Here is a 16,902-nt window from a genome sequence, read left to right on the forward strand (position 1 = left end):
TTTTTTTTTTTTTTTTTTTTTTTTTTTTTTTTTTTTTTTTTGAGGCGGAGTCTCGCTCTGTCGCCCGGACTGGAGTGCAGTGGCCGGATCTCAGCTCACTGCAAGCTCTGCCTCCCGGGTTTATGCCATTCTCCTGCCTCAGCCTCCTGAGTAGCTGGGACTACAGGCGCCCGCCACCTCGCCCGGCTAGTTTTTTTGTATTTTTAGTAGAGACGGGGTTTCACCGTGTTAGCCAGGATGGTCTCGATCTCCTGACCTCGTGATCCGCCCGTCTCGGCCTCCCAAAGTGCTGGGATTACAGGCTTGAGCCACCGCGCCCGGCCAATCGCAGCACTTTGTATGGCTGAAGCAGGCAGATCATCTGAGGTCAGGAGTTTGAGGACAGCCTGACCAACATGGTGAAACCCTTTGTCTCTACTAAAAAAAATTACAAAATTAGCTGGGCATGGTGGTGCATGCCTGTAATCCCAGCTGTTCAGGAGGCTGAGGCAGGAGAATCGCTTGAACCCAGGAGGCAGAGTTTGCAGTAAGCTGAGATGGCGTCATTGCACTCCAGCCTGGGCAACAAGAGCAAAACTCCATCTCAAAGAAAAAAAAAAAGCCACAAGCAGAGCTAGCACATGAATCTAGACCTAGTCTAGTGCTCTTTATATGACACTAGCCTGAACAAACTCATTACCAGTAACTAAAAAAAAAAAAAAAACTAAGCCATGAGATGGAGAATATTCTGGTGATATTTCTTGACAGAACAACTTTCACTGGGCTTTCAAAAAATACAGAATTAGAATAATTATTCTGGCTTCTTGTATTAAAACATAGCTAACAGGTATATGCAATGGCAGCATTAGCTATAATCTAGAAGCTTTCCATTTAATTACCTGGTTCTGTATTTAGTGACTAATACACATAATATGCTTAGTTTATATATAAAAATATAACAAAAATTTACAGTCACGATTCACTCAGAATTTGATCTTGCTCGTCCTGAAGTAATAAAAATTTAGAAAGGTAATGAATTATAAAAAGTTGGGAAAATAGTAAAGAAGAGGAAGGAGAAAAAAAACAAGAATAAAGAGAATACAAAAGTGACAGTTACAGTTACTATGACATCCTTTTCTAATGAGATCTAATTCTACCCAAAGATACTGGATAGGTACAAGGGAGCACGTATATATGCATATACACATGGATTCATGTGCATTCTAAGAATCTCCTATATGGCTGGTCTACTTACTTTCTCTACCCTTTTATTCAGATATCTTGACTCAAAAAATGTATACATTCCTACTTCAGGAAGAAATCTACAGGTAGCTATTGCTTTCACCTATCACTTATTTAACCAAGATAAACTTTTTGTAAAAGTGTACTTCTTTTAAAATCTTCCACAGTGATAAACAATTTAAAGAAATTCTTGTTTCATTCCCTAGGATATACCCTGATTACTATAAATCTATTTTTCATTTGGAATCCACCCCACATTAGTAACACCTCTCCTGGGAATCCACCTAACGTTTGGGGCAACTACTTCTAGTATCCCCAGGAAAGTCCCTTCTTAACGTCATCAAAATCTCAGTAGTAGTAGTAGTAGTAGTAGTAGTAGTAGTAGTAGTAGTAGTAGTAACACACTCTTTAAAACTTAACAAAACATAGTTTTCTCAATACAACAACAAATTGTCCCCCAAGAAACCACTCTTATTTACAGTCTCAGCTTAATATTTAATATTATGTAGTAACAAATACCACGAATTTATTTTTAAGAAAATACTTGAATTAAATACTAGCTTGTACCTTTTCAAGGTCTGGATCTTGAAATGGAAATTTGCTGATGACAATTTTATATTCTTCTTCATTGACAATAGGGATGGGGCTGTAATTATCTTCTTCAAAAATGTCCCTGTTAGGAAAGGAAAATCAAAAACTTATCATTACAAAACATATTATTACAGTACTAAAAGACAATACCTTAAAAAACCCCAACTATTACAAAAGCAGTTTTTACTTGTCAGTTAAAGGTCCAAATAGGAAGATACAGCCTAAGCATCCAGAATTCTAAAATCCAACAACAAATAAGTCTTGTCCCCCAAAATTCAGGTACAATCTCCTTTTTCCACTAGTTTGTTTTACAACCTCTCAGCACTTTAGTTTTCTAATCTAGAACAATTCTCAAGGTGATACATTCTCAACAAGTTGATTATCTGTAACTAAAAAAGGATCCATGTAATGGAAAGTATTCCTGTCATAATTTTTTTTTTTTTTCTTTTTTGAGACGAAGTCTCGCTTGTCACCCAGGCTGGAGTGCAGTGGTGTGATCTCAGCTCACCGCAACCTCCGCCTCCCAGGTTCAAGTGATTCTGCTGCCTCAGCCTCCCAAGTAGCTGGGACTACAGGCACATGCCACTACGCCAGGCTAATTTTTTGTATTTTGAGTAAAGAAGAGGTTTCGCCATGTTAGCCAGGATGGTCTCAATCTTCTGACCTCGTGATCTGCCCACCCCGGCCTCCCACAGTGCTGAGATTACAGGCATGAGCCACCGTGCCCGACCTCCTGTCATAATTCTTGATAGGAATAATTTTCAAGTTGTGTATCTTGTGTCTTCTCTTTTCCCAATGAGATTATAAACTCTTGAAGATCAAAACAATGTGTTATATTTGTTTAGCCTCTCATAATGTGACTAGAAATGGATCTTTTATAGTTGGTGACGCAGAAACAGTTACTACTCATCAAATAACCATGTGCTTTCCTGTACACCCCCTTGTAGTTAGGTAGGGCCATATGACTAGTTTTGGCCACTGGGCTGTGAATGCAAGTGACATGTGTTGCTTTGAGTTTAAAGCCTTTATAAGCCAATTGTGCAAACCTCCTTTCCATGGTGACAAGGAAGACAACATGTTGAAAAGTTAGAATCACAAATGCAAATAGCTTGTATCTCTGACTAGTAAACTTATTGTGGGCTTCTGTATGAGTGAGGAATAAAACGTGTTCATCCACTGAGATTTGGGGAATTTTTGTTGCTACAGCATAACTTAGGCTGTCCTAATGTAATTGTCATCCAATCACCTTGGCAGGGTAGGGAGATGCCAAGATGTTCGTCAAAGAGTACAGTTTCAGTTAGACAGGGAAACAGGTTTTTGAGATCTATTCTAAAAGGTGACTACAGTTAATAATAATGTAACATATATTTCAAATTGCTAACAGTAGATTTTAAATATTTGCACCACTAAAAGAAAAAAATAAGTATGTGAGGTGATGGATATGTTAATTTGCTTGATTTAATCATTCCATAATGTATATATCAAAACATCAAACTGTACCTCATAAATCTATACAATTACTGTCAATTAAAAACTAAATAAAAGCACATGTATCCAAAAATAATACAAAAATAAAACAGGGCTCATAATATAGTGAGAGAGAGCTGCATACAGATAAACTATAACAGTAGTCAGGTTATAAATTTTGGTCATGGAAGTAGTCAAGTTTTGAATATCACTCAATATTGATAATTTTTCTTTTTCCCCCATTTAACTGTTGGGTTGTCAATTCACTATTTATAAAATATTTGAGGATACGGGTCAGAGGTAAACAAAGCTTAAGTTCTGCTACTTCTTAAAAATTTAGGTAGCCAGACATGGTGGCTCACGCCTGTAATCCTAGCACTTTGGGAGGCCAAGGCGGGGGCATCATGAGGTCAGGAGATTGAGACCATCCTGGCTAACATGCTGAAACCCCGTCACTACTAAAAGTACAAAAAATTAGCCAGGCATGGCGGTGGGCACCTGTAGTCCCAGCTACTAGGGAGGCTGAGGCAGGAGAATGGCGTGAACCCTAGAGGCAGAGCTTGCAGTGAGCCGAGATCACGCCAGTGCACTCCAGCCTGGGTGACAGTGCAAGACTCCATCTCAAAAAATTAAAAAAAAAATAGGGAAAAAACATGATCTGGAAGAGTATTAAAAACAGAAGTCAAAATATATTTGGAAATTGTGTATCAAAATTGACATGCTATCATTTGTTCTCCTCTACTATTACTCTGGAGGATAAAATTAATCCTCTCTCTATGTGAATGAAGCCATTAGCTTCCCAGAGAGAAAACAACACCACAAGGTTTCCCCAGTCTTGAGGAACAATCTTACTACTAGAAGTCTTAAGGTAGGTAAGAGAGAATAGCTGGCCCAATACAATCTATCAACGTTATGAAAACATAAACACCCTTCTGAAGAAGCCAATTAAATAACATCAACTCTGTAAGATTTTATAACTATAAAAACATCATATTACATCATATTATACATTGTACCACAGCATATATTTTCTAGATTACCATCTTTATCAATAAATGCTACCTTAATTTTTAAAACAGTTAATAAAAATAATTGTTGATAGTTACATATGACTCATCGGGACTGTCAATTATCCATCTGGGATAGCATCCTATATCACTCCCGAAGAATGTAAATACAAAAAACTCAAATAAGGATTTGTTTAGTTGATTTTACTAGATATGTATCACCTTATGAGCCACTCAGGCATTTTAAAAAATTGTTTTTAAGAGCACGGTCTTACCCTATTGTGCAGGCTGGAGTGCAGTGGTGTGATTATAGCTCACTGCAGCCTCAAACACCTGGGCTCAAGTAATCCTCCTGCCTCAACTTCCCAAGTAGCTGGGATTACAGGTGTGCACCACCATGCCCAGCTAATTTTTTTTTTTATTTGTAGAGACAGGGTCTCATTATGTTGTCCAGGCTGGTCTCAAACTCTTGGCCTCAAGTGATCCTTCCATCTTGGCCTCCCAAAGTGCTGGGATTACAGGCATAAGCCACCTCACCCTGTTCAAAGATTCCTATTACAGTATTTAGAAGGTCAACCTTCATAGTTTTGAAAGCTGATGGGATAAGTGATAAGCTGGTATTAAATCATCTAACATACTTTTATTTTAACACCATCAAATATTGACACATTACTTCTATCATATTTTGGGTAAACAAGATGTAAAACCTCAAGATTGACTTTTTCTTCCCGAAAGGGAGAAGGATGGAGAGAAAGAGACAAAAAGAGAGAGAGAGAGAAAGAAGGGGAGGAGGAAAACCTTTAGCAATTAAAGTGGGGGGGCATATTTCTCTTCTCATGTCACTAAAAAGTTATATAGGTATTAAAATACTTTTGTCCATGGCCTGCAGACAAGTGGTTAAAGCGAAAGTAATTTGCTCTTTAGCTTCTTTAAGATTCTTAATCTAGTGATGTTGTTTGTAAAAACAGCACTTGTCCAAAACAAAATTTAAAAGCTGTAAATTTCTGTCTCTAATACAAAATATCTTTGAATACTTAGAGCCTTGTAAGTATTTAATCATTTACTAGGAAAAAATTACAGATATTAGAACTACAAGTAAGTATAACTAAAAACTGATTATAAATGTTACAGCCACTATGGAAACAGTATGGTAGTTCCTCAAAAAGTTAAAGGTATATTTACATATGATCCAGCATTTCACTTCTGGGTATAAACCCAAAAGATGTGAAAGCAGAGACTCAAACAGATATATGTATACTGTACTCACATTCACAGCAGCATTATTCACAATAGTCAAAAGGTGGAAGGAACCTAAATGTCCATCAACAGATGAACCAATAAACAAAATGTGATATATAAAGACAATGGAATATTAGCCTTAAAAAGGGAAGAAATTCTGACATGCTACAACATGGATGAACCTTGAAGACACTGTGTTAAGTGAAATGATCCAGACACAGAAGAACAAATATATATGATTCCACTTACATAAGGTACCTAGAGCAGTCAATTTTAGAGACAAAGCAGGAGTGGTGGTTGCCAGAGGCTGGGGGAAGGGGGAAATGGACAGTTATTGTTAAGTGAGTAAGAGTTTCTATTAGGGAAGAGGAAAACATTCTGGAAATGGATGGTGATGACAGTTGCAACAATGTGAATGTACACCACTGAACTATACACTTGAAAATGGCTAAGATGGTAAATTCTATGTGTACTTTACTACAAGAAAAATGATTATAAGCATTTTTATTAATACATGCAAATAAACCACTTGAGTATTTGACAAATGTATTCATTATATTAAGGCACCATGACTTAGACTAACCTGAAAACTCCAGCCCATTTCTTAAGCAGTGTTTCATTGTATTGATCTCTTATTTCAAATAAAAGGTCAAAAAGTCGGTTCACTGGAAAACCATAACCCTAAAAAACAAACAAAAAAAAAGCAGATCAACAAGTGTACAAAAATATTCAATAAAAATGTTGGGAATACTAGAGAATCATTTGGAAGGAATCACTAGATCCCACTGTATGCCATTCTCAAAGTAAGAAAATAAAAAGATATATTTTGACTTTCTACTACATTGCATTTGGTAAAAAAAAAAAAAAAAAAAAAAAAAGAGGTCCAGAAAGAGTTTTATGAGAATAGAATGGTTTTTCCAATTTTTCTCTTTTCAGTAATGATTACAGTGTTAGCCTTAAAAAGTATTAAAAGTCAGAGCTGGAGGAAAAAATTCAAGATAAGTTTTTACATAACAGTGTCTTGGGAAGTGGTGCCTAAATAGGATACAAGAAGAAAAGGGAATGGATTCTGTCTGAGACAGGCTGGCTTCCTTTTGCACCTTCAACTTAAGACTGAGTTTGTCCTATTGGGAAAATTTACATCTTTCCATTAAACATTCACACTTCCAAATTTTATTCTTTCCCGACTCCAAACTAATTGAAATCTTACCCACATCAGGACCAAACATTCTCTCTTACCTCACAGAATTCTCCACTTGTCTCTCCAAGGTTTCTCTCTCCGTCTTTGTTCTTGAGCCTATCTCCTTCCACATAAACCATTCCATGGGTTAACTTCTTACTCTATTATGTCTTTAACTTCCACAGGCACCTTTCTCTTGGCTAAATAAATATGCTAAACTGTTTTCCATCTTTTAGCCAAGAAAAACAAGAGACCAAAACAGCTCTCCCTCAATTTTCTGTAGCCTGTCAGCTGCCGCTGTCACTCCCTTCACAGTCAAATGTACTACAATCTCTCACTTCTATTCCTTTATTTAAACTACTCAACAATGTCACAACACACTATCTCCTAAATATCAAATTCAATGATCTCACTCTACCTGACATCTCTTTCTTGAAATTCTTCTGCTTTCAATTCTGTAACACCAATCACTCTTCTTATTCTCCTTTTACATCTATGAACAATCCTTCCAGTTTCCTTGTGTAACTTCTATCTGTATCCTTTAATCGTTTCTTCTAGCTCCCTAGGGTAATCTCAAGTCTAATGATTTCAACCTCTGATGATTACTTCAAATCTGTATCTCTAGCTAGGCCTCTCTAAATTCCAAATATTTAATTCTAACACCTGTTTCATCTCCATTCAGTCAGTCAGCAAGTACATTAAACCTACTTCCTCTCTCCCCAGTGAAATCAAGTGTTCCTCTTATTTCCTATCCATAATAATAATGCTATCATCAACCTAGTTTATCAACAGAGAATCTAGAAAACCACCTAAACACCCTACCCCCACCACACACACATACACACACACACAAAGTAGTCACCAATTTCTTCTGATTTTACCTCTTTTATAAATCAAATCTTTCATTCTCCATTATCTACCCATCTTTCTTCCAAAAATATTCTTAGTGCCACTGCTTTATCACAGGTCCTTAATATCTCTTACCTAGACCATTGTAAAAGCTTCCTAAACTTTCAACCATCTCTCTCTCAATCTATTTCCCAGATTCTCAAAATTACCATTCAAAAGTATAAATCTGATTGTGCCATTCCCCTGCCTAAAAACTACAAAATGCTTACTAAAGTCCCACAAGACGTCCCATAATCTGGGTCAGTTTCATCACCACTATTTGCCCTTCCTTGTTCACACCTATATTCTACAGTTTCTAATACCATCAAGCTGCTCCATTTCACTTTCACCACACCATGCTTTTATCTATAGTTTACACATGCTATTTTTTCTTCCATTAATACCCTTTCCTTCTTATCTATTTGCTGAACTCACCTTCAAATCCCAGCTCAAGTTTCAACTGTCTGTATAGCCTTCTTCAACTCCTAGAATCTAAGTTAGTCATTCCATCTTCTGCAGGCCCAAAGCTAACAACATATTGCTTGCTGCATTAGGATGTCTTATTAAGCATTTTATTTGTTTACAACTAAACTGGCAATTTCTTGAAGCCAAGGACTTTTACGTCCCTACTGTCTTACTGACTTCTATGTCTCTACTATTTTATACATCAACTAGTCTGCTAACATGTATTGGGTACTCAAAAAATGTTAATAAAGGAATCAATAAATGTTTACTTGTTATTTGCCTAATAGGTAGTAAGGAATATAAATATGCTGGTATTACTTTTTTTACTTTATTGTTTAGTCAGTTTTGTTTTAGATGATAAAATACTGGCATTTTAAAAAGCAAGATTTCCTTCGGGTGGCAAGGGCCAGTTTAAAAATCTAAATATTATATAACATTCTTTAATTAGTTTTCATGAAAAGACACTTACCAGTTCTTCAATTAATAGTTATAAATTTAAAAGCCAGCAATCATTAATTCAGTATAAGATGGATCAAATACTGAACCTGTCAGCTTTCAGTGAAATGAAAATACTGCAGAAACTGAAAAAGTAGGAAGGAGTGGTTGACTTCTCCAGTCATATTTCAAAGCAAAAATATGAGAAAGGTATCCTTGCAAGGGTTTATGTAACTATCATTGTTGCTTTTACAGTGCCAATATTACCTAAATACTATCTTTGACTTTCCTTTGATTCTCTGGAGAATTCCTTGGTACCATATCAAATACTGTACATTCAGCTGTACTCAAAGTCCAGTCCAATAACTATTTATTACAGTCTACAAAGAAATAAGGAGTTTGTACCAGAATACAAATTGATGCTGCTACTTATATTGAAAAAAGTCTTGCTTGTAGCAAGATGCCAATTGCACTAAACTTTGTACTTAGGGATATAGTTAACTTACATTCCGAGGAAAGCTCCTTTTTGTTATGGATCTAAGAGATAATTTGCAGACTAACAATAAACAGTTTGCAGACCAGTGGTCCCCAGACCACACTTTGAATAAAAGTGCTTTAAGTCATTAAGTACAGCAAAATTACTATCCAAAATTACTGTTACTTTTACTCTCCATGGCGAAAATCACAATTACTTTTGCACCAACCTAATATCTCAAGCTACTTAGAAATGGGTGCCCAAAATTTGGACAGCCCCAAATAAAACTTACTAAAAGTTTTACTGCAGTGAGATCAATATTATACAGTCATCACAAAATTTATGAAAACAACAACAAAAAATCCCACATTATTCCACTGTCACAATATAAGCCATACAAATTAATATATAACAGACATGAGTAATAAAACAATTTACTAAAGGAGCTTGTGGAATCTTCTCTTTAGGTTTAAGAATAAAGTAGAAAACTATAATTCTAAGAGGCAAAGACTCTTGTGATAAAGCAAATAGTTTAAATCAGGATTTCCCAAAGCATATTATATAAAGTTCCAGATCTAAAAGATGTTCTAAAGGGGAAAAAGATTTAAGGGTCAAATATATTGGGAAAATGCTGCATAATCATCTTCCTTTTGGGAACTTATGGGTATGAATTTGCTCTCAGAAAAGTTTTCAGTAGAGAAATATGTTTTACTTTTGGACCACAGGACACTTTTTTTAAGTAACAGCTCATCACACTTTGGAAAATGTTAGTCTGTACTTCATGAAAAGTTACTTCTAACCATAAAAATCCCGTAAATTTACACAGGAAAAGAAAACGCAATCAATTCTTTATTATCTGTGATCAAGGAGGAAGGACAAGCTAGAAATCTCAAAACTTTGATACTGAAAATCGCAAAAACACTGAGTTTTGAAATAATTTAGTTTTAATGTTATTTTTTTGTTTCTTTCGTGTTTTTTGTTTGTTTGTTTGTTTTGAGATGGAGTCTCGCTCTGTTGCACAGTAGAGTGCAGTGGCGCAATATTGGCTCACGGCAACCTCCACCTCCTGGGTTCAAACAATCCTCCTTATTTTTAAAAAGAAAAAAACAATTCAAAAAAGTAAAGTGATTTGCTCACAGAACACATGGAAAACCAGAAACCAGGAAGAATATGAACACAGTTTTCAAATCATGTGTTTTCATACAAAGTATCATATTTAAAACTAAAAACAATTCTGAAATTAGTAATAAAACCATTTTCACAAATAAGGATCTAAAGCTTAATGAACCTGCAGGCATACAATTAGTCAACAGCACAGGCAGAACAGAAACTCTGGGTCTATGTGATTCTAGAACCCATTTCTCACTGCCCTAAGGCAGAATTTATATCTTCTAATTTCTAGTTCAGGGTTATTTCCATTATACTCTGTATTCTTTTTTTTTTTAACTGTAAAAATACTTTATTCCAACTGAATGATCAATATTTTAAAAGATAGTAGCATCCCTGAGCTCTGTCTAAGCTTCATAACTGAAAAGGAAGTAGCATGAATAGTTCTGGGTAATAGCAGAATACCAATACGTAGGTAAACATTTATTACTACTAATTTACTGTCACTAATCTACAACAACATAAATGAGTATAGCCTATATTTTGTATGTTTTTAAGTGATCAGAATAACCATTAATTGTTAGGTTATCACCTACCTGTAAAGTATCTGCAAATATTACAATAAGATTCTTCAGCTCCAGAACAAGATCAGGATCAGTGCAATAGGACTGAGGGTGGAAACACACAAACAAAACAAAACACCGAAAACAACAAACCAGAGTCATATGATTAAAAACTAAGAAATAAGAACTTGATAATGTTTCTTTTAATCTGCCAGACTTATAATAAGTTTAAAATCTTGGTTGGTTAGATCCACAACTGACCTTCTCTATTCAGTATAAACTTTTAGAGGGAGATCATAATATGATACTTATGATGTTTATGTTTCAAAAGTCTTTAGATTTTAAGGAACTAGTTATTTAAACCGAAAAAGGTTTATATAGAGACTATGTATTTTCACATTTCATCTATTTACTTATTTTCCATCTTATAAAAGAGACACTACGTATTACTTTTTCCAATATAAGAATTACAATTTCATTATTTTCTTAGTAATTAACCAAAAGACAATTATTAATTTCAAAGGGACAGTGAGATTTACTCTGTCCCTTTCATAGCATTTAATAAGATTTTGAAAGTGAAATGTTGTATCTAATACGACTTCATATTTGGTATCATGGAATTAACAGGAAACATACTTTAATTTTTTATACTCAGAGCTGATCTGAATATTGACCATGATAAAGTGTATTGTTCCTTATTAATACGCTGGGAAAAGTTGTAGTTCGTTGGATAGTATATCAAGAATCTACATTCCTGATAAACAAAAATGTAGCTTATTTATAATCTTAATATCATATAAGCTAACAATCTTTCTTCAATATTTTTAAAATCTCAATGAATTATAAAATTATAAATAGACAAAATTTTAAATAGTAAGAAAGGTAAAACTACTATCTTTTAAAAAGGCCTATACTAAGTATTGTCTTTATAACACTAACATATTTGTTATTTCCAGAAAAGGCATTAGGAAAATAGTTCATCATTTAATTTTCACCTATAAAAACCTCTCATTACACAAAGGTTCAATATTTCAAATGAGTTGAAATTTTGAAAATTGCAAATTTTAAAGAAATTCATTATTATAGTGTATTACTGTAAATTGCAAACACCGAAGAACAAGTTCTATTGAGTTTTAATGGTAGAGTTCATTTTAGAAACAAAGAATTGAAATGATAATTAAAAACATTTTCTTCACGGTGCTTTTCAGTGATCTAATTAAGAGGTCAGTTGAGACTAATAAGACCTGCTTAATTCTTCATTTTCTATAATGCCAGAATAAAAGTATTTTATTTTATATTGTATACAATATAAAATATAAAAAGTATTATATATTTATATATAATATAAATATATTGTATTATATATATAATATATATTTTATATTTTATTTTATATTTTATATAAAATATATTTATAATATATTTTATATCATATTGACTTTGAGTCAATGTTATCAAGTGCTTACAGGTTTAGAATTACCATTTTTATCAACTCAAAAGCACACAAACAAAAAATTGTATATAATACTTATAAAATACTTTATATATATATAAAAGCCTGAGATTACCAAACAAAAGCCTGACATTACTACTTCCAAATCTGAGCAACTACTAAAACAATGCAGAAAGATGAAGATACAGTTTTCCTCTGACATTATGCAGCTCAGAAGTTCTTGAAGTAACTGAATTAAAATTTTAGTAATGTAAATGTCTGACTTACTGAATGAGCTCTAAGGACAGCAATTATCTTTGAGAGGGCCATGTTCCAAAGTTCATCAGTGTATGCTCTGGTTACTAATCCTTGGGTCACATGTAAAATGTGATCTTCTACCACAAAGAACCTAAAAACAGTAATTACCAAAGCACATGTTAAAAAAAAAAAAACCCAAATAAAAAATAAGTATTTCTGGCATTTAACATAATATAAAATTAATAATAGTTATTTCCATATTAGATACATACCCTACAATTTGAGTGAAATATCTTCTATAGCCATCAACTGTTTCATGCTTAAAATGAAAAATAAAAATCAATTTAAACCAATAAATACCGGTAACATAAAGGTAAGTTCCAAGTCACTACAACTTCATTAACAAATATTTATTGAGAGCCTACTATATGCCACACACATTTTTAGGTACCAGTGATATATTTGTAAATAACAAAAAGTCCTTACTCTCATGGAATGTACATTCGAAAGGAGATAAACAAATTAAAAAGGAAATATGATTTCAGAACCCCCTTCTCAGCAGACTAGTCAAAGCTGTCATCACCTCTACTTTGACCATTTATTATACCATCCTCCTTCATAATCTCCCCAACTCCCAGCCTGTCCTCTACAGTCTATTCTCTATACGGCTGCCAAAATATTTTTCAAATAGTAATCAGATTATAAATTCTGCCAAAACCTGTTATGGTTTTATGATTGCCTATTGTTTGTAATTTTAACAAAAGGCATATAGAAAAATATTTGATCATTTGACTTTCATTCATAAAGTTTATTACATGAAATATTTCATATTTCAATTAAGTTCAAAGGTTATGTTTTGCAAATTTCATAAATGTGATCAAATTTTCAAACATCTGGGTTTTTTTTCAGGTGTTTTGGGATGAGGATTGTTAATACATTTTAGCTTAGAAATACTGTGACTGGAAAATATAGTCTACATGACACCAAATGCTTGATATTTCCTGATACTTGCTTTATAGCATACATAGTATGTAGTCAAATTTTTAATAACGGTCCATGTGTGCTTGAAAAGAATATGTTCCTACAGTTGTTGAAATAGGATTCTATATATTCCATTAGATGAAGCCTATTAAGCATGTTTTGTATTCTTACTGATGTTATGTCTACTTGATTTAGAATACACTGACACATATTTTAAAACTCGCTGGGCAGGTGCGGTGGCTCACGCCTGTAATCCCAGCACTTTGGGAGGCTGAGGAGGGCGGATCACGAGGTCAGGAGATCGAGACCATCCTGGCTAACATGGTGAAATCCTGTCTCTACTAAAAATACAAAAAATTAGCTGGACGTGGTGGCAGGTGCCTGTAGTCCCAGCTACTCAGGAGGCTGAGCCAGGAGAATGGCATGAACCTGGGAAGCGGAGCTTGCAGTGAGCCAAGATCACACCACTGCACTCCAGACTGGGCAACAGAGCGAGACTCTGTCTCAAAAAACAAAACAAAACAAAACTCATTATACTTGTGGGTTTTCTATTTCTCCTTGTAGCTGTGGCAATTGTGCTTTAAATACTTTGAGTCAATGTTATCAAGTGCTTACAGGTTTAGAATTACCATTTTTATCAACTCAAAAGCACACGAACAAAAAATTGTATTCTTATCATTCTAGCTCTCCCTGTATTATATAAAAGTATATATACCCTGTTTCTATTCCTTCAGTGGTTACTCTAGAAATCACATTATACATCCTTAAGTAACCAAACTCTTAAAGCTACTCAATGTTTTTACTCTTCTGCTGGACGCTTTAGACTGTAGGATAGTTTAATTTCATTAACTTCCATCTCATTCTGATGTTTATGTTATTGTTGTGTATTTTAATTCTATCTTTTTTTTTCTTATTGCTGCTGCACAAATTAAAATTCTATGCTGTTTTAATGTCCATTTTATATTTTTCCTACAGTCATCTTAGATTTACCTAAATATTTATACTTTTTTTGCTATTCATTCCTTCTTGCATCTCACATCTTCCATTTGGCATCACATTCCTTTCGTTTGAAGCATATCCATAGAATGTCCTTAGTAAGTGCATCTTAGTGGCCGACTCTGCTCTTCTTCGTCTGAAAATGTCTATCTCTGCCCTTGTTTCACTCGATATAGAATCCTAAGTTGACAGTTACTTTTTTCAGAATTGAAAATATTTTATTGTTTTGTTTACTTGAAAATAACCTCTTTTCTCTTTGGGTACTTTTAAGATTTTCTGTTTATGTTTGTTTCTAAAGTTAACTTTATTGAGGTATAATTTACATATAATAAAATTAGCCCTTTTTTACATGTAGAATTCACCGAGTTTTGACAAATGTAGACAGTTGTGTAACCACCAGAAAAATCAAAGTATACAACATATCCATCTCAGAAAGTTCCCTCCTGCCCTTTTGTAGAGAATTACCCTGCCGAACCCATAGGCCTTGGCCACCACTGATCCCATTCTGTCCTAGAGTTTTGTCTTTTCAAAAATGTCATATAGCACAACTCATATGGTATATAACTTTATTGTATATGAATTTTTTCACTTAGAATAATACTTTTGACATTCATCCATATCACCGCATGTATCAATTCCCGTTTAGTGCCCAGTAGTTTCATTACATAAAACATACAATAATTTGTTTATACACATGGATGTACCACAATTTATTCACTAGTTAACAGACATTCAGATGTCTCTAGTTTTGGGCATTTATAATAAAGCTACTACAAACATTCACATATGAGCCACCGTATAAAGACGCATTTTCATTTCTCATGGATAAATACCTAGGAGCAGGACTGCTAGGTCATAGGAGAGTATGCTTAACATTGTAACAAATTGCCAAACCATTTTCCAAAGTGGCAGTATAATTTTATATCTATTAGAAGTGCATGAGAGTTCCACTGGATTCATATCCTCACCAGCACTTGCTATTATCAATCCTTTCAATTTTAGTCATTCTAGTAAGTATGTAGTGGTATCTTATTGTGATTTTAATTTGCATTTCCCTGATGAAAAAATTATACTGAACATCTTTTCATTGCTTATTTGCCATCAGTATATCTTCGGTAAAATGTCTATTCAAATCTTTTGTCCATTTTTAAAACTGGTTTATCTGTCTTCAATTACTCAGTTGTATAACTGTAAAGTAATAATGTAAAGTAATTCTTTACATATTCTGGATAAAGACCCTTTATAGACATGAGTTCTGCAAATATTTTCTCCAAGTCTGTATCTTGCCTTTTCCTTTCCTTCCCCCCACCCACTCCCCGAGATGGAGTCTTGCTCTGTCGCCAGGCTGGAGTGCAGTGGCACGAACTGGGCTCACTGCAACCTCAGCCTCCCAGGTTCAAGTGGTTCTCCTACCTCAGCCTCTCTAGTAGCTGGGACTACAGGCGCACGCCACCATGCCCAGCTGATTTTTGTATTTTTAGTAGAGATGGGGTTTCACCATGTTTGCCAGGATGCTCTTGATCTCTTCACCTCATGATATGCCCGCCTTGGCCTCCCAAAGTGCTGGGATTACAGGCATGAGCCAGCCTTTTCATTTTTTTAACAACATCTTTTGAAAACCCAAAGTTTTAGATTTTGATGTTCAAATCATCTACTTTTTTTCTCTTATGGCTCATGCTTTATGTATCTCACATAGAAAAACACTGTAAATACACTGTAGAATATCGTAGAACCCAAGGTAATAAAGATTTTATCCTTTGTTTTCTTCTAAAAGTTTACAATTTTAGCTCTCACATTTAGGTCCATGATCCACTTGAATTGTTGAAAGAGGTAAGTCAATATTCATTTTTTGCGTATCGATCATTTAATTCTCTTGCAGTCAGAAGACAGACTTTGTATGATTTCAAGCTTTTTCTATTTATTATTATTATTATTATTATTATTTGAAACAGAGTCACACTCTTGTCGCCCAGGCTGGAGTGCAATGATGCAATGTCAGTTCACCGCAACCTCCACCTCCCGGGTTCAAGCAATTCTCCTGCCTCAGCCTCCTGAGCAGCTGAGATTACAGGCACCTGCCACTATGCCTGAATAATTTTTGTATTTTTAGTAGAGATGGGGTTTCACCATGTTGGCCAGGCTGGTCTCAAATCCCCTTAGGTGATCCACCTGCCTCAGCCTCCCAAAGTGCTGGGATTACAGGCATGAGCCACTGCACCCGGCCCAGCTTTTTATATTTGTTGATGTTTGTTTCATGGCCCAGAATATGATATTGGTGAACCTTCCATGTGCACATGTAAAGCATGTGCATTCTTCCATCTGGGGTGGAGTATTCAATAAATGTTAGTCAGATCAAGATAGCTGATAAGTTTTCAGCTCTTCTATTCCTCTTTAACTTTGGTGTTCTGCAATTTAATTATAAGGTTTCTAAGACTGTATTTCTTTCTATTTAAGGTATCTGGGATTCCTTGGGCTTGACTATTTCTCATTTGTCCCAGAAAATTCTTAGCCATATGGCATCAAATATTCTTCAGTCTCATTTGCTCTATCCTCTTTCTGAAACTCCAATTAGATATATGTTAGACTTCTCTGTATCC

At 34.6% G+C, this 16,902-nt stretch overlaps 1 protein-coding gene across 5 annotated transcripts in view; it reads right to left on the minus strand.

Annotated features, from left to right (window-relative positions):
• EXOC6 (exocyst complex component 6) overlaps window positions 1-16,902 on the minus strand; it is a 218,203-nt gene that overhangs the window by 118,461 nt on the left and 82,840 nt on the right. For all 5 annotated transcript variants that reach the window (XM_023226255.2, XM_023226256.2, XM_023226257.1 and 2 more), the window contains 5 exons: window positions 12,601-12,647; window positions 12,359-12,479; window positions 10,672-10,743; window positions 6,109-6,206; window positions 1,789-1,894 (listed from right to left, as the gene is read on the minus strand). In XM_023226255.2, coding sequence (XP_023082023.1) covers window positions 1,789-1,894; window positions 6,109-6,206; window positions 10,672-10,743; window positions 12,359-12,479; window positions 12,601-12,647 — 444 coding nt within the window. The remainder of the gene's footprint in view (window positions 1-1,788; window positions 1,895-6,108; window positions 6,207-10,671; window positions 10,744-12,358; window positions 12,480-12,600; window positions 12,648-16,902) is intronic.

This window comes from Piliocolobus tephrosceles, chromosome 9, assembly GCF_002776525.5.
Source record: "Piliocolobus tephrosceles isolate RC106 chromosome 9, ASM277652v3, whole genome shotgun sequence".
NCBI lineage: Eukaryota > Metazoa > Chordata > Mammalia > Primates > Cercopithecidae > Piliocolobus > Piliocolobus tephrosceles.